Source organism: Salvelinus sp. IW2-2015, linkage group LG4q.1:29, assembly GCF_002910315.2.
Source record: "Salvelinus sp. IW2-2015 linkage group LG4q.1:29, ASM291031v2, whole genome shotgun sequence".
Lineage (NCBI taxonomy): Eukaryota > Metazoa > Chordata > Actinopteri > Salmoniformes > Salmonidae > Salvelinus > Salvelinus sp. IW2-2015.
In genome coordinates this window covers 33760377-33784485 of record NC_036842.1, presented here as the reverse complement: position 1 = coordinate 33784485, position 24109 = coordinate 33760377, and the positions used below count along the sequence as shown (strand labels likewise).

The window sequence follows — 24109 nt, the reverse complement described above, 5'->3', positions numbered from 1 at the left end:
ACACAACCAGGCCAATTCCAATCACAAAATGTAACCTTAATTGCCTCAGTTAAATCAGCATCCTGGTGCTAAACAAGGACGACACTTTAAAAGCAAAATAAATCTAAAATAATTGCTTATAGTCAAATAACTATGGCTGACAAGATATACTTTTGCACTTAATATATGCTTTAAATGGAAATAGTGTGTACTTTCTATTTTAAGGTAACAGCCATTCTGTTAAGTGGGCTATACTACTAATAAATAACCAGGTATCAAACATTGAGCACCAGAGACATTAGTCTTAGTGCTTTTATGAAGTCCAGAACATTTCTATACAAATACAGAGCACGTAAGGAAATGAGATTAGGAAATTATAAAACTGTGAACCAAAAAAAGAAAAATGAATAAAAGTCAGGCACAGTGCATTACCCTGGTTACATCTCTCAGTAATAAACTGGAAACACACAAGTACCAGTGTTATAGTACAAGTGTCCTTTCACAAAAGGCCCCGCCCCCACTGTCCAAACAAAGGGCAGTTTAATACAGAGGCCAGTGGCTAACCCACATACTCAAGCCATAACAGTCATTAAACAGCTTATTACAAAAACGATTACATTATTATTATTATTATTATTACAGAAATAAAATTAACTGACTTGTAAATGATACAACAGTATCATATTACTGCTTGAGATGGTGAAAAGTGATGTTTTTGACTGACTGTTTGACCACCAAACTACTCCGCGTAATCTCTTGTCCTTCAACTGTCGTTCCCTTTCCCTGAACTTATCAGAAAGCACACCAATAAAAAACAAACCAAAACAGAGTCAGTGGTCAGTCCTCTCTTTCCCCCTCTTGGAGTAGGTGGGATGGATCCATCGGGGGTCTGGGTCTCGTTTCCGGGGATGAGTGTGTGTGTGGTGGTTGAAGGAGGCTGTAGCACTGTAGCGATTATAGTCTCTCTGTCTGGGTTCCCTCGGTGGTCTGTTAACTCCGTCTCCTGGGTATGGCTCGGAGACTGGTGAACGGTGTTGCTCTCTGTCCCTCTCCCTGACAGCCCATCTCTGGTTTTGGTACCCAGTGGGGTGACGCTGCTCTGGGCTGTTGCATCCTCGTGGTTCCCTCTCAGCTCGTGGGTCTCTTCTGATCTCGGCTTGTGGGACCCTGATTCCTTCAGCTCGCAGATTCCAGTCTGCTCTATGCTGGGGGGTCTGGACTACCAGACGGGGGTCTCTGGGCCTGTCAGCGTCCTGGGGAGGGGATGCCGACCAGGGCTGCTGGGGGGAGTCCCTGCCCTGGGCGAACAGGGCTGGCTCAGAAGAGCGGCGTAGCTGGAAGGGAGCAGGCCTGGGGGGATCGGCGGTGGGACAGGGGGCAGCAGGGGGAGGGCCTGGTTCTCTGAGGGGGTAAGACAAGCTCCTGGTCAGCTCCTGCTTGAAGATCTTCCTGGCGTCGGTCTTGAAGGTCATCTCATTCGTTGATATAATGACGTCTCGTGTAGCTGCATCCTTGATGAGCGCGCCCCAGTCTTGGTTTTCCTACGACAGACACACAATCAACATGAGGCTGGAAATGGAAATGCAACCAGACACAGGCCTCCATTCAGATACAGGAGGTGGAGCTAATTACCTGGAGTGTCCGTAGATGGCCCAGAATGAACAGGCTAAACTTGGCCCGGGTGATGGTCACATTCAACCTCTGGCGATTCCCCAGGAATCTGGGGGGGGTTGTCCACCATAGATCAGAAACTATACCCATACCCCGGGTAAGCACAGTACTGGTAGTATGAATAATACTTTACGTAAAGCATTACATAAATCCAATTTGTTATATCATTACCAAGTATAGGGCCTGGTCACATGGCCTTACCAGGAAAGCTTGTACACTCACCCGATGCCGCCCTGCTCGTCGCTCGCCCTGACGCAAGAGACAATGATACAGTCCATCTCTCGGCCCTGGAAGCCTTCCACAGTGTCAACGTCCACCCTGGAACACAATTTATCTTTTGGTCTTTCTAGAGTCCCTTCACACTGCTAGCGGGGAAAAACTACAGCAGAAAGGAAGCCATTTCTTTTGGCTCTAATGATTCTGCCAGCTAGGACTACTGAAATGGCTTCCTTTTCTGGCAAATGGTTTATTTTTACACCAGCAGTGCGAACGTACCCTTAATGCCATCGAAGCATATCCCTGGCAATCTACTAACCCCAATGAGAATGCGCATTTATGGTGCAGCACTTGACTCACGTGAGGTTCTTGTTGACCACCTTGGCCATCTCGCGGTTGATGCGGTCCTTCTGGGCATTGTAGGGCGTGATGACCCCCACCTTGACCTGCTGCTTCTCAGCCATCAGCCTCAGCAGGAACACGACTAGCTGCACCTCTTTCAGGTTGCTGAACGACCTGGTGACCAGCCAGACGGCAATCAAACAGTCATTCAACATGTATTCAGTCACAAGCACCTTTTCGCAATGTCATGCATGTCATTAAAGGGATTGTTCAGCAAGAGGTTTGGAATTGGAACAAAATCAAAGTCTGGATTGCAGTCACTTCCTGTCCTTAGACCAGGGGTATTCAACTCTTACCCTACGAGGTCCGGAGCCTGCTGGTTTTCTTTTCTACCTGATAATAAATTGCACCCACCTGGTATGCCAGGTCTAAATAGGTATTTGATTACAGGGGAACAATGAAAACAAGCAGTAGAACTGGCTTCAAGGTCCAGAGTTGAGTTTGAAGGCCCTAGATCAGATGTGTCAAACTCATTCCATGGACTGCCGAGTGTCTGGGTTTTCACTCCTCCTTTGTACTTGATTAATTAAGGTCTCCAATTAGTTAAGGAACTCCACACACCTGGTCGTCTAGGGCTTAATTGAAAGGAAAAACCAAACACACTCTGCACTCCATGGAATGGTTTTTACACGTGCCCTAGAACGTTGTGGAGATAAGAAACCAAATGTCTAAATCATGTAAAGTTGAACTATCCCTTTAACATGAGGCCTACAGTAGAATTAAATAGGAGAAGTTATAGGACCATGATCCAGAGCATTTCTTACGCTCCCTCCTTGACCTCCTGACCGTCGGTCACGTCAAACACACGGTAGGGCTGGAGAGGCCAGCCAAAGTTCCCCCTCCTCTCTGCAGTTTCACTGAAGACAGGAACACACACACACACACACAAATGATAGCCTAATGGTTAAAGCGTTGGGCCAGTAACCGAAAGGTTACAGACAAAGTAAAAATGTGTTGTTCTGCCACCGAACAAGGCAGTTAACCCACTGTTCCCCGGTAGGCCATCATTGTAAATAAGAATTTGTTCTTAACTGACTTGCCTAGTTAAATCAAGGATAAATAGAAAATTGTTTAACATGCAATGTTAAACGCTTAAAAAAGAGAATTCCCGCGATTCACTTCCTCATTTCTTGTTGTGCAGTATCAGGGCACGCAAAGGACATTAAAAGCTCAAAGACCCAAAGACATCCTTTTAGAAACTGACATGCTCTCAGTATAGCAATGTACTGTACCAGTCAAAAGTTGACACCTACTCATTCCATGGTTTACATTTTTTCACTATTTTCTACAATATAGAATAATAGTGAAGACTATGAATTAACACATATGGAATGCAGTAACAAAACAAAAAAAGTTAAAACAAAATGTTTTATATTTGAGATTCTTCAAAGTAGCCACCCTTTGCCTTGACAGCTTTGCACACTTGGCATTCTCTCAACCAGCTTCATGAGGTAATCACCTAGAATGCATTTAAATTAACAGGTGTGCCTTGTGAATTTGTAGAATTTCTTTCCTTCTTATTGCGTTTGAGCCAATCAATTGTGCTGTGACAAGGTAGAGGTGGTATTCAGAACTTTGAAAAGTTTCTTCAAGTGCAGTCGCAAAAACCATCAAGTGCTATGATGAAACCAGCTTTCATGAGGACCTCTACAGGAAAGGAAGACCCAGAGTTACCTCTGCTGCCGAGGATGAGTTCATTAGAGTTACCAGCCTCAGAAATTGTAGCCTAAATAAATGCTTCACACAGAGTCCAAGTAACAGACATATCAACTGTTCAGAGGAGACGGCGTGAATCAGGCCTTCATGGTCAAATTGCTGCAAAGAAACCACCACTAAAGGACACCAATAAGAAGATACTTGCTTGGGCCAAGAAACACGAGCAATGGACATTAGACCGGTGGAAAATTGTCCGTTGATCTAAATGAGTCCAAATTGGAGATTTTTGGTTCCAACCGCCGTGTCTTTGCGAGACGCGGCGTAGGTGAACTCCAGATGTGTGGTTGCCACCGTGAAGCATGGAGGTGTGATGGTGCTTTGCTGGTGACACTTAGTGGGACTATCATTTGTTTTCAACAGGACAATAACTCAGCACGCCTCCAGGCTGTGTAAGGGATATTTGGCCAAGAAGGCGATGGATTGCTGCATCCGATGACCTGGCCTCCACAATCAACCTACCTCAACCCAATTGAGATGGTTTGGGATGAGTTGGACAGCAGAAGAAAAAGCAGCCAACAAGTGCTCAGCATGTGGGAACTCCTTCAAGACTGTTGAAAAAGCATTCCAGGTGAAGCTGGTTGAGAAAATGCCAAGTGTGCAAAGCTGTCAAGGCGAAGAGAGTTTACTTTGAAGAATCTAAGTAAAATATATTTGGATTTGTTTTACACTTTTTTTGGTTACTATATGATTCCATGTGTGTTATTTCATAGATCTGATGTCTTCACTATTATTCTACAATGTAGGAAAAAATTACAAATAAAGAAAAGCCCTTGAAATGATTAGGTGTCCGAACTTTTGACTTTTACTGTAGGTCATTCTGAACTTTCTCTGCAACATAATCAATGTTCCCTCTAAGCTGCGCCCAGTCGTGCAATAGCCTCGACACTGCCGCGCAGCTCCCTGGGACTGCTGCGCATTAGAAATATCAGCCCACGGAAAGCAGCACGAGATAGAATTGACGTAACTCTAGAGTTCTCCCTGTTAACACAATCAAGGTTTTCCTTTACTGTGGCAATTGTGATCGAATCAACGCAATATCAAAATCAAATATTATTTGTCACAAAATTGTTAATGTTGTAAATGACTATAGTAGCTGGAAACGGCTGGTTTTTATTGGAATATCTACATAAGCGTAGAGGCCCATTATCAGCAACCATCACTCCTGTGTTCTAATGGCACGTTGTGTTACCTAATCCATGTTGATCATTTTAAAAAGGCTAATTGATCGTTAGAAAACCCTTTTGCAATTATGTTTGCACAGCTGAAAACTGCTGTGCTGATTTTAAAGAAGCAATAAAACTGGCCTTCTTTAGACTAGTTGAATATCTGGAGCATCGATTACAGGCTCAAAATGTCCAGAAACAAAGAACTTTCTTCTGAAACTCGTCAGTCCAGTCTTGTTCTGAGAAATGAAGGCTATTCCATGTGAAAAATTGCCAATAAACTGAAGATCTCGTACAACGCTGTGTACTACTCCCTTCACAGAAAAACGCAAACTGGATTGAACCAGAACAGAAAGAGTGGGAGACCCCGGTCCACAACTGAGCAAGAGGACAAGTACATTAGTGTCTCTAGTTTGAGAAACAGACACCTCACAAGTCCTCAACTGGCAGCTTTATTAATAGTACCCGCAAAACACCAGTCTCAACGTCAACAGTGAAGAGGCGACTCCGGGATGCTGGCCTAATTTTTTGTTACTTTAAAAAATTGACAAAATGTGCTTTCTAACAAAAGGACATTTCTAAGTGACCCCAACTTTAGAACAGTAGTGTACATGTAGGTAGTTATTAAACTGACTATGCATAGATAAGACAGTAGCAGCAGCATAAAAAGGGGCAATGCAAATAGTCTGGATAGCCATTTGATTAGATGTTCAGGAGTCTTATGGCTTGGGGGTAGAAGCTGTTTAGAAGCCTCGGACTTGGCACTCCGTTACTGCTTGCCGTGCGGTAGCAGAGGAAAAAAAACTGTCTATGACTAGGGTGGCTGGAGTCTGACAATTTTTTATAGAAGTCCTGGACGGCAGGAAGCTTGGCCCCTGTGATGTACTGCGCCATTCGCACCACCCTACGTAGTGCCTTGCGGTCGGAGGCCGAGCAGCTGCAATACCAGGCGGCAATGCAACCCGTCAGGATGCTTTTGATGGTGCAGCTGTTGAAGCTTTTGAGGATCTGAGGACCCATGCTGAATCTTTTCAGTCTCCTGAGGGGGAATAGGTTTTGTCATACCCTGTTCACAACTGTGTCTTGGTGTGTTTGGACCATGAAAGTTTGTTGGGGACGTGGACGCCAAGGAACTTGAAGCCCTCAACCTGATCCACTACAGTCCTGTCGATGAGAATGGGGACGTGCTCGGTCCTCCTTTCCTGTAGTCCACAATCATCTCCTTTGTCTTGATCACGTTAAGGGAGAGGTTGTTGTCCTTGCGCCACACGGTCAGGTCTCTGACCTCCTCCCTATAGGCTGTTTCACCACTGTTGTGTCATCGGCAAACTTGATGATGGTGTTGGAGTCATGCCCTGGCCGTGCAGTCATGAGCGAACAGGGAGTACAGGAGGGGGCTGAGCACACATCCCTGAGGGGCCCCCGTGTTGAGGATCAGCGTGGCGGATGTATTGTTACCTACCCTTACCACCTGGGGGCAGCCCGTCAGGAAGTCCAGGATCCAGTTGCAGAGGGAGGTGTTTAGTCCCAGGGTCCTGAGCTTGTTGATGAGCTGAGGGCACTATGGTGTTGAACGCTGAGCTGAAGTCAATGAACAGCACTCTCACGTAGGTGTTCCTTTTGCCCAGGTGGGAAAGGGCAGTGAGGAGTGCAATAGAGATTGCATCATCTGTGGATCTGTTGGGGCGGTATGCAAATTGGAGTGGGTCTAGGGTTTCTGGGATAATGGTGTTGTGAGCCATGACTAGCCTTTCAAAGCACTTCATGGCTACAGACGTGAGTGCTACAGGTCAGTAGTCATTTAGGCAGGTTACCTTGGTGTTCTTGGGCACAGGAACTATGGTGGTCTGCTTGATACATGTTGGTATTACAGACTCGGCCAGGGAGAGGTTGAAAATATCAGTGAAGACACTTGCCAGTTGGTCAGAGCATTCTAGGAGTATACGTCCTGGTAATCTGTCTGGCCCTGCGGCCTTGTGAATGTTGACCTGTTTAAAGGTCTTAATCACATCGGCTGCGGAGAGTGTGATCACACAGTCGTGCGGAACAGCTCAAGCTCTCATGCATGTTTCAGTGTTTCTTGCCTCGAAGCGAGCATAGAAGTTATTTAGCTCGTCTGGTAGGCTCGGGTCACTGGGCAGCTCACAGCTGTGCTTCCCTTTGTAGTCTAATAGTTTGCAAGCTCTGCCACATCCGACGAGAGTTGGAGAAGGTGTAGTACGATTTGATCTTAGTCCTGTATTGACGCTTTGTCTGTTTGATGGTTCGGAGGAGGGCATAGCTGGATTTCTTATAAGCTTCCGAGTTAGAGTCCTGCTCCTTGAAAGCGGCAGCTCCACCATTTAGCTCAGTGCGGATGTTGCCTGTAATCCATGGCTTCTGGTTGGGGTATGTATATAATATTAGCCACTTTCAAAGCAACATACTGAAACAAAAAATAACTATGCAAGAGATCTTGTAAGCAGAATTCAGAGTAGGATTGTATTGCAATTTCTATTCTAACTCAGCCGGTACTCACAGACCTGAGCGGCATAACCAAATCCGAGCTGCGATAGGCCAATATGCAAAAAGACCATTGTCATATATGGATCTGTGGCATTTACTTTGAACTGGACGGTGTTTACAGCATGAGCAGTCGTGAGTAGATGCACTTGTTTTGAGATCAAAGCCAGAGCTGCATGTAGCCATGTGTGCACATTTTGTTCATATCCTTTGCTAGTTAGTGAGTTACTATCTCAATTATAGATCATTTGTAGGCAGCAATAGGGGAGTGATTGCTTCCTCCAAAAGTCAGGTATAGAAAACTTTTGTCTTGAAGGGGCAGTGTTGTATTTTGAGACAGGCTTGAATAAGCCAAGTAGCCAATAGGCAGAGGGTAGCATAATGTCTGATTCTCTGTAATAAGGCTATTGGAATAATAATGCATTTATTTTGTTAAGTGGTTTCTTGCATCAAACAACATTTTCAGTCACCTTGTCTGAAGGACAAGTGGATAAACAGGTTAACGTCAACTGAAAAGTGGTGATGCATATGTATTCACCACTTTTGCTATGAAGCCCCTAATAAGATCTGTCGCAACTAATTACCTTCAGAAGTCACATAAATTAGTTAAATAAAGTCCACCTGTGTGCAATCTAAGTGTCACATGATCTGTCACATGATCTCAGTATATATACACACACACCTGTTCTGAAAGGCCCCAATGTCTGCAACACCACTAAACAAGGGGCACCACCTAGCAAGCGGCACTATGAAGACCAAGGAACTCTCCAAACAGGTCAGGGACAAAGTTGTGGACAAGTACAAGTCAGGGTTAGGTTCTTAAAAAAATAATCTAAAAAAAAAAAAATCTGAAACTGAACATCCTACGGCGCACCATTAAATCCATTATTAAAAAATGGAAAGAATTTGGCACCACCACAACAAACCTGCCATGAGAGGACCACCCACCAAAACTCAGACCAGGAAAGGATGGCATTAATCAGAGGCAACAAAGAGACCAAAGATAACCCTGAAGGAGCTGCAAAGCGCCACAGCGGAGATTGGAGGATCTGTCCACAGGACCACTTTAAGCCGTACACTCCACAGAGCTGGGCTTTACGGAAGAGTGACCAGAAAAAAAATAAGCAAACACATTTGGTGTTCTACAAAAGGAATGTGGGAGACTCCCCAAACATATGGAAGAATGGTCAGATGAGACTAAAATTGAGCTTTTTGGCCATCAAGGAAAACGCTATGTCTGGCGCAAATCCAACACCTCTCATCACCCAAGAACAGCATCCCCAGTGAAGCACGGTGGTGGCAGCATCGTGCTGTGGGGATGTTTTCCATTGGTAGGGACTGGGAAACTGATCAGAATTGAAGGAATGATGGATGGCGCTAAATACAGGGAAATTCTTGAGGGAAACCTGTTTCAGTCTTCCAGAGATTCGAGACTGGGACGGAGGTTCACCTTCCAGCAGGACAATGACCCTAAGCATACTGCTAAAGCAACACGTGAGTGGTTTAAGGGGATACATTTAAATGTCTTGGAATGGCCTAGTCAAAGCCCAGACCTCAATTCAATTGAGAATCTGTGGTATGACTTAAAGATTGTTGTACACCAGCGGAACCTATCCAACTTGAAGGAGCTGAAGCAGTTTTGCCTTGAAGAACGGACAAAAATCCCAGTGGCTAGCTGTGCCAAGCTTATAGAGACATACCCCAAGAGACTTGCAGCTGTAACTGCTGCAAAAGGTGGCTCTACAAAGTATTGACTTTTTTGGGGGGGGGGGGGTTGATTAGTTATGCACGCTCAAGTTCCGTTTTTTTGTCTTATTTCTTGTTTGTTCCACAATAAAAAATATTTTGCATCTTCAAAATGGTAGGCTTGTTGAGTAAATCAAATGATTTAAGAAAAAATCTAATTTAGTTCAAGGTTATAAGGCAACAAAATAGGAAAAATGCCAAAGGGGGTGAATACTTTCACAAGCCACTATATGTGTACAACATTAAAGACCTACATCACTATACTGAGTGTGTCAGTTTCAAAAATGTATTTTGCATGCCCTGATACTGCACAATGACTAAGTGAATTGCGGCTGGGGTAAGTTTCTCAAAAACAAGACAAAACTAGAATTTACAATTTAAAAAGTGTCTGGAAACTTCCATAACATTAACATTTAAAAAATGAGATTTACTTCAGAAATAGGAACAGTCACCATTAATAATGCAGCACTGTGTACACCACTACACTCAAAGAAATTGTGTTCAATGACAGGTGCATTACGTTGTAATTAAATATTTGCTCACAATCGCTCCAGCTTTAGGAACATGAAAACAATAACTAGACCATTCATTCCTACTGAATCAAGTCTGTGTGTTTTAAAGGCGTGGGCAGGGAGGGAACGTACCTGTCAGTTTTAAGGGCCTTGTGGTAGATGTGCTTGGAGGGGAACTCGCAGATTTCGGGGTGCATGCGGTACTGGCAGCTAAGGAAGACCACAGGGCTGGGCTTCTTGTTCTCCTTACAGTAGTCATCTAGGTTCCTCACCAGCCGAGCCATCAGGGACTGGCCGTACTTCAACTCCTTTGCTTTCTGACAGAAGAAAAATTATACATTTAAATGGAACACTTAATCTACCTAACACTAATGCTTTTAACGTCTTTGGGATAGGGGGCAGTATTTTCACGTCCAGATGAAAAGCGTGCCCAAAGTAAACTGCCTGCTACTCAGGCCCAGAAGCTAGGATATGCATATTATTAGTAGATTTGGATAGAAAACACTCCAAAGGTTCTAAAACTGTTTCAATGATGTCTGAGTATAACAGAACTTATTTGGCAGGCGAAACCCCGAGGACAAACCATCCAGAAAAAAAGCTAAAAAAGTGGTCACTCTTTTCAATGATTTTTCATTGGGATTCTAGATTTCAAAGGCAGTTGCTTGCCGTTCCTATCGCTTCCACTGGATGCCAACAGTCTTCAGAAATTGGTTGATTTTTTTCCTTTGAGAAATGAAGTAGCCCTGTTCAGAATGAGGCTCGAGGGAAGTGTATTGTTTGATAGAGGCGCACGACCTGAAAAGCACACCGTTTGAACGCCGTTTATCCCATCTTAAATTTGATTGATTATTTACATAAAAAAATACCTAAAGTTGTATTAGGAAAGTTGAAATGTTTGGACAAAGATTACAGGTAACTTATGAGATATTTTGTAGTCATGTTGCGCAATTTGGAACCGGTGTGTTTCTGGATCAAACGCGCCAAATAAATGGACATTTTGGATATATAACGACGGAATTAATCGAACAAAAGGACCATTTGTGATGTTTATGGGACATATTGGAGTGCCAACAGAAGAAGCTCGTCAAAGGTAAGGCATGAATTATATCTTTATTTCTGAGTTTCGTGTCGCGCCTGGCGGAATGAAATATGATTGTCTGTGTTTGTTTGATGGGGTGCTGTCCTCAGAAAATAGCATGGTTTGCTTTCTCCGTAAAGCCTTTTTGAAATGTGACACGTTGGCTGGATTAACAACAAGTGTAGCTATAATTTGGTGTATTGCATGCGTGAATTCATGAAAGTTTAATATTTTTAGTAATTTAATTTGAATTTGGAGCTCTGCCATTTCACAGGATGTTGGTCAGGTGGGACGGTAGCGTCCCATCTAGCCTAGAGAGGTTAATGTACAGTACCAGTCAAAAGTTTGGACACATACTCATTGGAGGGTTTCTTTATTTTTACTATTTTCTACATTTTAGAAAAATAGTGAAGACATCAAAACTACGAAATAACACATACGGAATCGTCCAGTAACCAAAAGTGTTCAATCAAAATATATTTGAGATTCTTCAAAATCAACCACCCTTTGCCTTGATGACAGCTTGGCACACACTTGGTCTTCTCTCAACCAGAGTCATGAGGTAGTCACCTGGAATGCATTTCAATTAACAGGTGTGCCTTGTTAAAAGTTAATTTGTGGAATTTCATTCCTTCTTAATGCGTTTGAGCCAATCAGTTGTGTTGTAGGGGTGGTATACAGAAGATATCCCTATTTGGTAAAATACCCAGTCCTTATTATGGTAAGAAGAGCTCAAATAAGCAAAGAGAAATGACATTCCATCATCACTTTAAGACATGAGGGTCAGTCAACGCGGACAATTTCCAAAACGTTGCAAGTTTAAGCGCACTTGCAAAAACCATTAAGCACTATGATGAAACTGGCTCTCATGAGGACCGCCACAGGAAAGGAAGACCCAGAGTTACTTCTACTGCAGAGGATGAGTTCATTAAAGTTACCAGCCTCAGAAATTGCAGACCAAATAAATGCTTCAGAGTTTAAGTAACAATCATCAACTGTTCAGAGGAGACTGAGTCAGGCCTTCATGGTCAAATTGCTGCAAAGAAAATCACTATTTGACCAAGAAGGAGAGTGATGGAGTGTTGCATCAGATGACCTGGCCTCAATCCAATTCAGATGGTTTGGGTTGAGTTGGACCGCAGAATGAAGGTAAAGCAGCCAACAGGTGCTCAGCATGTAGGAACTCCTTCAAGAATGTTGGGAATGCATTCCAGGTGACTACCTCGTAAAGCTGGCTGAGAGAAAGCAAAGCTGTCAAGGAAAAGGGTGGTTACATTGAAGAACCGCAAATATAAAATATATGTTGATTTGTTTAACACTTTTTGGGTTACTACATGATTCCATATGTGTTATTTCATAGTTTTGATGTATTCACTATTTTTCGACGATGTAGAAAATAGTACAAATAAAGAAAAACCCTTGAATGAGTAGTTGTCCAAACCTTTGACTAGTATTGTATATCTATATATGGGGAGAAACAAACAGCCAGAGGAACACAATGAAAATACACAGTTACTGTTTCATCATCAGTCAGAATCATTGACCTGAGAAGTGTTGAAAGACTCACATGAGTAAGAATAGGGGTGGCAGGTAGCCTAGTGGTCAGAGCGTTGGGCCAGTAACCACTGACAAGGTAAAAATCTGTCCTTCTGCCCCGGAACAAGGCAGTGTTCCCCAGTAGGCCGTCATTGTAAATAAGAATTTGTTCTGAACTGATTTGCCAAGTTAAATTTAAATCTCTTGCAGGTGTATTTTCAGGTAGTGACAGTGCGCTGCAGTACCTGGGAGATAACCGTGGGGGGCAGCTGATGGGGGTCTCCCACCAGGATGAGGGCGTTGCACTGGTAGCGCATAGGGATGAGAGTCTCCGTCTCGGTGGCCTGCCCTGCCTGCACCACACAGAAATGTGTTGGGGGAAAAATGCTCTTGGTTTCTCACATTCATACTGAGGCAGTGTGAAGGTGTTTTCACAAAGTGCATTCGAAAAATATTCAGACCCCTTGACTTTTTCCACATTGTTACATTACAGCCTTAATCTAAAATTGATTGGAAGTGTTTCTCCCCGCCTCAATCTACACACAACAATGACAAAGCAAAAACAGGTAGATTTTTTGCAAATGTATTAAATTAAACTGAAATATCACATTTACATAAGTATTCAGACCCTTTACTCAGTACTTTGTTAAAGCACCTTTGGCAGCAAATACAGCCTAGTATTCTTGGGTATGACGCTACAAGCTTGGCACACCTGTATTTGGAGAGTTTCTCCCATTCTTCTCCGCAGATCCTCTCAAGCTGTCAGGTTGCATGTGAAGGGTCTGCACAGCCATTTTCATGGCCCCTCCTGAGATATTGGATGGGGTTCAAGTCCGGGATCTGGCTGGGCCGCTCAAAGACATTGAGACTTGTCCCGAAGCCACTCCTGCGTTGTCTTGGCTGTGTGCTTAGGGTCGTTGTCCTGTTGGAAGGTGAACCTTTGCCCCAGTCTGAGGTCCTGAGTGCTCTGGATCAGGTTTTTAATCAAGGATCTCTGTACTTTTCTCTGTTCATCTTTCCACCAAAAAACATCCCCACAGCATGATGTTTCCTCCAGGCGTGACACTTGGCATTCAGGCCAAAGACGACAATCTTGGCTTCTTCAGAACAGAAAATGTTTCTCATGGTCTGAGATTCGGGTTCTTGGTCACCTCCCTGACTAAGGCCCTTCTCCCCCGAGTGCTCAGTTTGGCTGGGCGGCCAGCTCTAGGAAGAGTCTTGGTGGTTCCAAACTGCTTCCAGCTAAGAATGAGGGAGGCCATTGTGTTCTTGGGGACCTTCAATGCGGCAGAATTTTTTTGGTACCCTTCCCCAGATCTGTGCATCGACACAATGCTGTCTCGGAGCTCTACAGACAATTCCTTCGACCTCATGGCTTGGTTTATGCTCTAACAAGCACTGTCATCTGTTGGACCTTATATGGACCTCCTGACCCCTCCTGTCTCAGCCGCCAGTATTTATGCTGCAGTAGTTTGTGTCGGGGGGCTAGGGTCAGTTTGTTATATCTGGAGTATTTCTCCTGTCTTATCCGGTGTCCTGTGTGAATTTAAGTATGCTCTCTCTAATTCTCTCTTTCTCTCTCGGAGGACCTGAGCCCTAGGACCATGCCTCAGGACTACCTGGCATGACGACTCCTTGCTGTCCCCAGTCCACCTGGCCGTGCTGCTGCTCCAGTTTCAAATGTTCTGCCTGCGGCTATGGAACCCTGACCTGTTCACCGGATGTGCTACCTGTCCCAGACCTGCTGTTTTCAACTCTCTAGAGACCGCAGGAGCGGTAGAGACACTCTGAATGATCGGCTATGAAAAGCCAACTGACATTTACTCCTGAGGTGCTGACTTGTTGCACCCTCGACAACTACTGTGATTATTATTATTATTATTATTTGACCATGCTGGTCATTTAAGAACATTTGAACATCTTGGCCATGTTCTGTTACAATCTCCACCCGGCACAGCCAGAAGAGGACTGGCCACCCCTCATAGCCTGGTTCCTCTCTAGGTTTCTTCCTAGGTTTTGGCCTTTCTAGGGAGTTTTTCCCAGCCACTGTGCTTCTATACCTGCATTGCTTGCTGTTTGGGGTTTTAGGCTGGGTTTCTGTACAGCACTTTGATATTTCATCTGATATAAGAAGGGCTATATAAATACATTTGATAGACAGTTGTTTGCCTTTCCAAATCATGTCCAATCAATAGAATTTACCACATGTGGACTCCAAGTCGTAGAAACATCAAGGATGATCAATGGAAATAGGATGCCCCTAAGCTCAATTTCAAGTCTCATAATAAAGCGTCTGAATACTTACGTAAATAAGGGATTATTATTATTTTTAATACATTTGCAAAAATTTCTACAAACCTGTTCTCGCTATGGGATATTGTGTGTAGATTGAGGAACATTCTTATTTCATTCATTTTAGAATAAGGCTGAAAACGTAACAAAATGTGGAAAAAGTCAACGGTTCTGAATAATTTCTGAATGCTCTGTACCTACTTACATTTTGGAAGCTAAATGACAGCATTTAGTTAAAAGATATAACGATTATAATCAAGAACATTTACATGTAAATATTATTGGTAACATGATAAAAGAATAACTACAGATTAAATTATGCTGATATTGAAAATTGTACTACCAAAGGCTACTGCCCCTTTAAGAGCTAGCAATGATTTTGTACCTCGTGTTATTCAAACCCCATAATCAGATAATTAGCCTATGAAGTTCTTTTGTAGCCTCCACACATATTTTGGTATCTCTGTGTGAAAGTCCTTGATAATCGCTAATCAATGTCCAAAAACAGCACAAAATATTTTCTGCTTCTCATTTGTGGCACCAACGTGAGTTATGGGTGCTGCAGCAGCCTAGTGCGCTTGCACACCGTGAGTCTCCAGGACCACTTTGGTAGATGGAACAACTATTGAAATGCAGCCAAAGTATAGGAGCTCCAAAATCTGACCTCGTCCACGATGATGCAGATAAAGGGCTTGTGTCCCAGGCGCCGGAACGCCGACTCCAGGATGGTGCTGCCGCTGGTGCTCAAGGTGCAGCAGACCACATGGGCATCCTGCAGTACCTGGGCCTGGGTTTCCTGCGTCTTACTGCGAGACTGATAGTGGGAGGAAGAAGAGAAAAATGTAGAGAACGAGTTCGACAGAAAGAGGGAAGAGAAAGCATGAGGGTTATGAGAGAGAAAGAAGCATTTCTAACTAGAAGTCTTTCCCATCAAAGCTTTGTTTCTCCTTTCTTTAATCCATCCTTAATAACTCATCTAATGAGCCCTTATACACATGACAAAGTTGCTAAGGTCATCATCTCTGTACACTACCGGTCATAATATTTAGAACACCTACTCATTCAAGGGTTTTTCTTTATTTTATACTATTTTCTACATTGTAGAATAATAGACATCAAAACTATGAAATAACACATGGAACTTTTTTTGAAATATATATTTTTAGACGAATCTTCAAAGTAGCCACCCTTTGCCTTGATGACAGCTTTACATACGCTTGGCATTCTCTCAACCAGTTTCACCTGGAATGCTATTCCAACATTCTTGAAGGAGTTCCCACATATGCTGAGCACTTGGCTGCTTTTCCTTCACTCTGCGGACCGACTCAGCCCAAACCATGTCAATTTTGTTGAGGTCGGGGGATTGTGGAGGCCAGGTCATCTGATGCATCACTCCACTCTCCTTGGTAAAATAGCCCTTACACAGCCTGGAGGTGTGTTGGGTCATTGTCCTGTTGAAAACCAAAACGATAGCCCCACTAGGCGCAAACCACATGGGATGGCGTATTGCCTCAGAATGCTGTGGTAGCCATGCTGGTTAAGTGTGCCTTGAATTCTAAATCAAATCACAGACAGTGTCACCAGCAAAGCACACCCACACATCCTCCATGCTTTACGGTGGGAAATACACATGCGGAGACCATCCATTCACCCGCACCGCATCTCACAAAGATAAGGCGGTTGGAACCAATAATCTCCAATTTGTACTCTAGACCAAAGGACAAATTCCCACCGGTCTAACGTCCACGGCACGTGGTTCTTGGCCCAAGCAAGACTCTTCTTATTGGTGTCCTTCAGTAGAGGTTCCTTTGCATCAATTCGACCATTTAGGCCTGATTCACGCAGTCTCCTCTGAACAGTTGATGTTGAGATGTGTCTGTTACTTGAACTCTGAAGCATTTATTTAACCTGCAATTTCTAAGGCTGGGAACTTTAATGAACTTATCCTCTGCAGCAGAGGAACTCTGGGTCTTCCATTTCTGAGGCGGTCCTCGTGAGATCCAGTTTCATCATAGCGCTTGATGGTTTCTGCAACTTCACTTCAAGAAACTTTCAAAGTTCTTGAAATTTTCCACATTGATTGACCTCCATGTCTTAAAGGACTGTCATTCAACTTTCCATATTATGGAAGGAACATCTCAAATAAGCACTTGGTCTTTTACCAAATTGGACTATCTTTTGAATACCCCCCCACCTTGTCACAACACAACTGATTGGCTCAAACGCATTAAGAAAGAAAGAAATTCCACAAACTTTTAAGGCACACCTGTTAACTGAAATGCATTTCAGGTGACTACCTCATGAATCTGGTTGAGAAAGCCAAGAGTGTGCAAAGCTGTCATCAAGGCAAAGGGTGGCTATTTGAAGAAACTCAAATATATTTTGATTGAACACTTTTTTGGTTACTACATGATTCCATATGTGTTATTTCATAGTGTTGATATCTTCACTATTATTCTACAATGTAGAGAATCGTAAACCAAGAAAAACCCTTGAATGAGTAGGTGTTCTAAATCTTTTGACATGTAGTGTATATAATGGTCATGTGATTGAGGACCTTACTTGTTTGAGTTGGGAGCTGAGTTTCTGTCTCTCTTGGAGCAGTCTGTACTTCTGCATTGCCAGCTCATGGTACTACACACCAGCCAATGGAAGACGCAGGAAGAGAGAAATCATGAAAAGCAGAAAAATGTAAAAACATGCCATTCCATCATATTTTTAAAGGTATTTTAAGGAGTGGGGCAATCCCACTCCTTTTGCCATTTCTAATTGAAGAGATAGTGTTGGAAAGATAGGGGAGATTGAAAGAGGGTGAGTGAAAGGGCAGTGGGTTGGATTCAAACCCATGTCGACTGTAAACGCGTCTGAACAGAGGCCCATAATTAAAGTAAGAGCCCACAGAGTAGAACAGGAGATTTGGGTAACTGTAGGTGTGGCCAGCCTTCTGGTAGCCTCTGCTGGGGGAAGCATGCATGTACCATTTCCTCTTTCTTTTGCAGTTTTGGCAACATCTTGGAGATCTTGTCTATGCTCTCGTCCAGCTGCGCTCTGTGCCGGTGGATGTCTAGTTCCTGTGACATTTGGGCTTTTTCTGCAGGTGAAAAGGGACAAAACACGTGTTTTTTTATTGAGGTGATTTGAGGAAGGTGCATGCATACTTGTGCCCGCGCACGCTCTCCAGACTCACGTGTTTTGTTTTTCACCTGACTGTCCAGGCTAAAAGGTTTTAAATTCTTGGAGATGGTCCTTTCGTTCCCAAGCCTCACCAGATTGATGTCCCCACAGTTACCTTTAAGAAAGCCATCCAGGACAATGTCAACTTCACCATATCAGTTCCGTGAAACAATCATTTGTGGTTCAATTGCCTTGTAACTTTTTACCCATTTAATTTTTCCAAATAGGCATATTTCATTCATCTATTCACAGTTCACCAATTTTTGAGGATTTCCATAGTTGAGGTAGCGTACCCTGGATGTTCTTGCACTTCTCCTTGAAAACTGGGATAATCTTCTTCATCAGGTTGTCGATGGCGGCGTTGGACGGGGCACACAGGAGGACCCTCATGCGGCGGGGTTCAGATTGCCTGCTCCCTGGAGGAGCCATGCTCTGTACTCCCTGGAGATGGTTATGAGAATGAGGGGAACACTGGGAATTATATGAAAGTTAGAATTTCACAATGCCTTTAAGCCAAGGTTGTGCAATAGGAAAGAAAAAGAAACACTAAAAAACACTAGAGCAAAAGAAAAGTTAATTTGTTCTTGAAAATGTCTCCTTGTGTCTAATGACCTTAGCCCAGGGTTGAACAACAAAACACAGTGTCCAGAAACAAAGCAAACAGCGTACCTCAGAGAACAGCTTTTGCAGCAGGCCCACGATGGTTTTGCTCTTTCCCGTTCCTGGGGGTCCGTGTATCAGGCAGATTTTTGGGGCGAGTTGCTGGTTCCTGATGACGGACAAACCGGTTCTCACCGCCCTCACCTGGTCTAGGTTATAATCCTGGGCAAACACATCATACAGACATACTGTTTACATGTATACAAGGCCATTTTTACACATGTAAGGGCCACCTCAAATTAAACAAAAACAATTAGTCATGTCAGACTTAAAAGTAAAGTCACAAATCCTCAGTAGTTGGTTATCCAATAGTTCCACAAAGGAATAACTTTCCTTTTAAAACCCCAAACACTCCCTACTCAAAAGGTTTCTTACAGGCAGGTTGAGGCTGGGGATGACCTCCGGGCCAGGTTGGAAGTAGGAGACATGTGGGGCCAGGAGGGGCTTGAGCATAGAGCTGCCATTGAGCAGACAGATTGCCCTGAACTCCCTCAAGGTGCTGACCAGGGAGCCCACCACATCACAGCGCACTGCCTGCTTGTTCGCCAACGTCACATTCCCCAGGGTCTTTATCATCAGGTTCAGAGTTGGGCACTGGCCTGAAGGGCAGCAAAGAAAAAAAATAAAAATAATAATAATAATAAAAATAAAAAATAAAAAAAATACCCAAAGTTCTATTACAAAAGTAGTTGGAAATGTTTGGACAAAGCCTACAGGTAACTTTTGAGAAATTTTGTAGTCACGTTGTACAAGTTGGAACCTGTGCTTTTCTGGATCAAACGTGCCAAATAAATGGACATTTTGGATATATATTGACGGAATTAATCGAACAAAAGGACCATTTGTGATGTTTATGAGACATATTGGAGTGCCAACAGAAGAAGTTTGTCAAAGGTAAAGCATGAATTATATTTTTATTTCTGCGTTTTGTGTCGCGCCGGGAGGGTTGAAATATAATGGTCTGTGATTGTTAGCTGGGGTGCTATGCTCAGATAATAGCATTGTTCGCTTTCGCCGTAAAGCATTTTTGAAATATGACACGTTGGCTGGATTAACAACAAGTGTAGCTATAATTTGGTATATTGAATGTGTGATTTCATGAAAGTTGAATTTTTATAGTAATTTATTTGAATTTGGCGCTCTGCATTTTCACCGGATGTTGGCCAGGTGGGACGCTACCGTCCCACATATCCCAGAGAGGTTAACAAGAAATTTGTGGAGTGGTTGAAAAACAAGTCTTACTGACTCCAAACTAAGTATATGTAAACGTCCGACTTCAACTGTATTTTCAGTTCTCTCGGGTTCAAGTATTCTTCCTGTTTGGCCCTGTCCGGGGGTATCATCGGATGGGGCCACAGTGTCTCCTGACCCCTCCTGTCTCAGCCTCCAGTATTTATGCTGCAGTAGTTTGTGTCGGGGGGCTAGGGTCAGTTTGTTATATCTGGAGTACTTCTCCTGTCTTATCCGGTGTCCTGTGTGAATTTAAGTATGCTCTCTTTAATTCTCTCTTTCATTCTCTCTCTCGGAGGACCTGAGCCCTAGGACCATGCCTCAGGTCTACCTGGCATGACGACTCCTTGCTGTCCCCAGTCCACCTGGCCGTGCTGCTGCTCCAGTTTCAACTGTTCTGCCTGCGGCTATGGAACCCTGACCTGTTCACCGGATGTGCTACCTGTCCCAGACCTGCTGTTTTCAACTCTCTAGAGACCGCAGGAGCGGTAGAGATACTCTGAATGATCGGCTATGAAAAGCCAACTGACATTTACTCCTGAGGTGCTGACTTCCTGCACCCTCGACAACTACTGTGATTATTATTTGACCATGCTGGTCATTTATGAACATTTGAACATCTTGGCCATGTTCTGTTACAATCTCCACCCGGCACAGCCAGAAGAGGACTGGCCACCCCTAATAGCCTGGTTCCTCTAGGTTTCTTCCTAGGTTTTGGCCTTTCTAGGGAGTTTCTCCCAGCCACCGTGCTTCTACACCTGCATTGCTTGCTGTTTGGGGTTTTAGGCTGGGTTTCTGTACAGCACTTTGAGATATCAGCTGATGTACGAAGGGCTATATAAATACATTTGAAGTCCGGGCTGGGGCCAGGCCACTAAAGGACATTGAGACTTTTGAGTCCCGAAGCCACTCCTGCGTTGTCTTGCCTGTGTGCTTAGGGTCATTGTCCTGTTGGAAGGCGAACCTTTGCCCCAGTCTGAAGTCATGAGCGCTCTGGAGCAGGTTATCAAGGATCTCTGTATTTTCCTCCATTCATCTTTCCCTCGATCCTGAAGAATCTCCCAGTCTCTGCAGCTGAAAAACATCCCCACAGCATGATGCTGCCGCCACAATGCTTCACCGTAGGGATGGTGCCAGGTTTACTCCAGACGTGACGCTTGTCATTCAGGTCAAGGAGTTCGATTCTGATTTCAGACCAGAGAATCTTGTTTATCAAGGTCGGAGTCCTTTCGGTGCCTTTTGGCAAACTCCAAGCGGCTGTCATGTGCCATTTACTGAGGAGTGGCTTCCGTCTGGCCACTCTACCATAAAGGCCTGATTGGTGGAGTGCTGCGGAGAATCTTCCAGAAGGACAACCATCTCCACAAAGGAACTCTGTCAGAGTGACCATCGGGTTCTTCGTCACCTCCCTGCCCTTGTCCTCCGATTACTCATTTTGGCCGGGCGGCTATCTGTAGGAAGAGTCTTAGTGGTTCTTCCATTTAAGAATGATGAGGCCACTGTGTACTTGGGGACCTTCAATGCTGAAGCAAAGTTTTGGTACTCTTTCCCAGATGTGTGCCTCGACACAATCCTGTCTCAGTGCTCTACGGATAATTCCTTCGACCTCATCGCTTGTTTTTTTCTCTGACATTCACTGCCAACTGTGGGACCTTATACAGACAGATGTGTGATTTTCCAAATCATGTCCTATCAATTGAATTTACCACAGGTGGATTCCAATCAAGTTGTAGAAACATCGGCCTCCCGGGTGGCGCAGTGGTCTAGGGCACTGCATCGCAGTGCTAGCTGCGCCACCAGAGTCTCTGGGTTCGCGCCCAGGCTCTGTCGCAGCCTGCCGCGACCGGGAGGTCCGTGGGGCGACGCACAATTGGGCTAGCGTCGTCCGGGTTAGGGAGCGTTTGGCCGGTAGGGATATCCTTGTCTCATCGCGCTCCAGCGACTCCTGTGGCGGGCCGGGCGCAGTGCGCGCTAACCAAGGGGGCCAGGTGCACGGTGTTTCCTCAGACACATTGGTGCGGCTGGCTTCCGGGTTGGAGGCGCGCTGTGTTAAGCAGTGCGGCTTGGTTGGGTTGTGCTTCGGAGGACGCGTGGCTTTCGACCTTCGTCTCACCCGAGCCCGTACGGGAGTTGTAGCGATGAGACAAGATAGTAATTACTAGCGATTGGATACCACGAAAAATTGGGGAGAAAAGGGGATAAAATTTAAAAAAATAATTTAAAAAAAAGTTGTAGAAACATCAAAGATGATCAACAGGATGCGCCGGAGCTCTTCCTAGAGCTAGCCACCTGGCAAAACTGAGCAATCGGAGGACAAGGGCCTTGGTCAGGGAGGCGACCAATAACCTGATGGTCACTGACAGAGCTCGTCTGTGGAGATGAGAGAACCTTCCAGGAGGACAACCATCTCAGCAGCCCACCTCCAATCAGGCCTATATGGTAGAGTGGCCAGACAGAAGACACTCAGTAAATGGCACGATAGCCCGCTTGGTGTTTACCAAAAGGCACCTAAAGGACTCTGACCATGAGAAACAAGATTCTCTGGTCTGATGAAACCAAGATTGAACTCTGAATGCAAGCGCCACGTCTGGAGGAAACCAGGCACCGCTCATCACCTGGCCAATACCATCCCTATGGTGAAGCATGGTGGTTGCAGCATCATCATGCTGTGGGAATGTTTTTCAGCATCAGGGACTGGGAGACGAGTCAGGATCGAGGCCAAGATGAACGGATCAAAGTACAGCGAGATCCTTGATGAAAACCTGCTCTAGAGTGCTCAGCACCTCAGACTGGGGCGAAGGCTTACCATCCAACAGGAAAATGACCCTAAGAATACAGCCAAGACAACACACAAGTAGCTTCAGGTTGTCTCTGAATGTCCTTGAGTGGCCCAGCCAGAGCCCAGACTTGAACCCTATCGAACATCTCTGGGGAGACCTGAACATAACTGTGCAGTGACGCTACCCATCCAACCTGACATAGCTTGAAATGATCTGCGGAGAAGAATGGGAGAAACTTCCCAAACACAGATGTGCCAGGCTTGTAGCGTCATAACCAAGAAGACAAGGCTGTAATTGCTGCCAAAGGTGCTTCAACAAAGTACCGAGTCAAGGGTCTGAAAACGTATGTAAATGTAATATTTCAGTTGCTTAATTTTAATACTTCTGCAAATATTTCTAAAACCCTGTTTTTACTTTGTCATTATGGGGTAGTGTGTGAGAATTGAGGGGGAAAAAACGAATTCATACATTTTAGAATAAGGCTGTAATGTAACAACACGTGGAGAAAGTGAAGGGGTCTGAATACTTTCCAAATGCCCTGTGGGTATATACAGTACCAGTCAAAAGTTGACACCTACTCATTCAAGGGTTTCTTTACTTTTACTATTGTCTACATTGCAGACTAATAGCGAAGACATCAAAACCACAAAATAATACTTCCCGAATGGACAATCATGGCACCAATAATTGCTTCTTATACACCAGATGTCCTTGAACCATTTTTTTTTTTAAGTTATAAAATCGCATACAGCAGAAGTTAAGGATAAATGAATTGCCAAAATCTCATACTATCAATTTAAGAATTTATGTTGATTTACATTTTTTTCTATTCAACTTGTCTTTCCATAGCAATTACAATCCCCTTCCCTCAGTAAGCCTATCACTTCCTGGCCTCTTACACACAAATGTACTCACCCACGCCTCCGTTGCAGACATTGGATCTCTGCACATAGCCAAATTGTTCTTGGGGATCCAAGAAGCCCTGCTCATGCCATGGGTAAGCACCTGTATTCTGGGGCAGCCACAGAATGACCAGGTCCTCCTCCCTAGGGTACATCTGACGGGAGTCATCACTGGCAGTAATGCTCGCTGAAAACAATAGGTTCGTTACGTGGCTCAGCTTTGGTACAACGTCACAATTAACAATTGTTTACAGTATGTAGATTCTAGTGCAAGCTTCAAGCATTGTTGTTTTTAAATGGTTAGCATAAACAATATAAAAAAATTGGTTACTTAAGCTTACCTGTAAAACTGACATTCCAAACACTGTGGCTGTACTCGTGTGCGACAACTTTTAAATTCTGAGTTATCACCTTTCCTGATTCCTTGTTCTTTAGCCATTCACCTGCAAGCTTTGATGAGAAGAGAATTTGACCTTAATAGAAAATATCAACTCCAAGAGATTGCCATTAAAAACTGTTGTGACTCATTACTCACAACTAAAATTTGTCA

The 24109-nt window shown here is 44.1% G+C and overlaps 1 protein-coding gene across 4 annotated transcripts in view; it reads right to left on the bottom strand.

Annotated features, from left to right (window-relative positions):
* Positions 1-256: 256 nt before the first annotated feature.
* Positions 257-24109, bottom strand: part of setx (senataxin) — a 49840-nt gene continuing 25987 nt past the window's right edge. For 2 of the 4 annotated variants that reach the window (XM_023984487.2, XM_023984488.2), the window contains exons 10-25: positions 23901-24009; positions 23573-23746; positions 19023-19246; positions 18657-18809; positions 18281-18428; positions 18001-18102; positions 17792-17904; positions 17376-17447; positions 15478-15627; positions 12767-12874; positions 10040-10224; positions 3033-3125; positions 2227-2382; positions 1873-1968; positions 1612-1699; positions 257-1520 (exon numbers count right to left, since the gene is read on the bottom strand). In XM_023984487.2, coding sequence (XP_023840255.1) covers positions 810-1520; positions 1612-1699; positions 1873-1968; positions 2227-2382; positions 3033-3125; positions 10040-10224; positions 12767-12874; positions 15478-15627; positions 17376-17447; positions 17792-17904; positions 18001-18102; positions 18281-18428; positions 18657-18809; positions 19023-19246; positions 23573-23746; positions 23901-24009 — 2682 coding nt within the window. In that variant the 3' untranslated portion in view covers positions 257-809. The remainder of the gene's footprint in view (positions 1521-1611; positions 1700-1872; positions 1969-2226; positions 2383-3032; positions 3126-10039; positions 10225-12766; positions 12875-15477; positions 15628-17375; positions 17448-17791; positions 17905-18000; positions 18103-18280; positions 18429-18656; positions 18810-19022; positions 19247-23572; positions 23747-23900; positions 24010-24109) is intronic. The other 2 variants (XM_023984490.2, XM_023984489.2) reach the window with 2 other exon arrangements.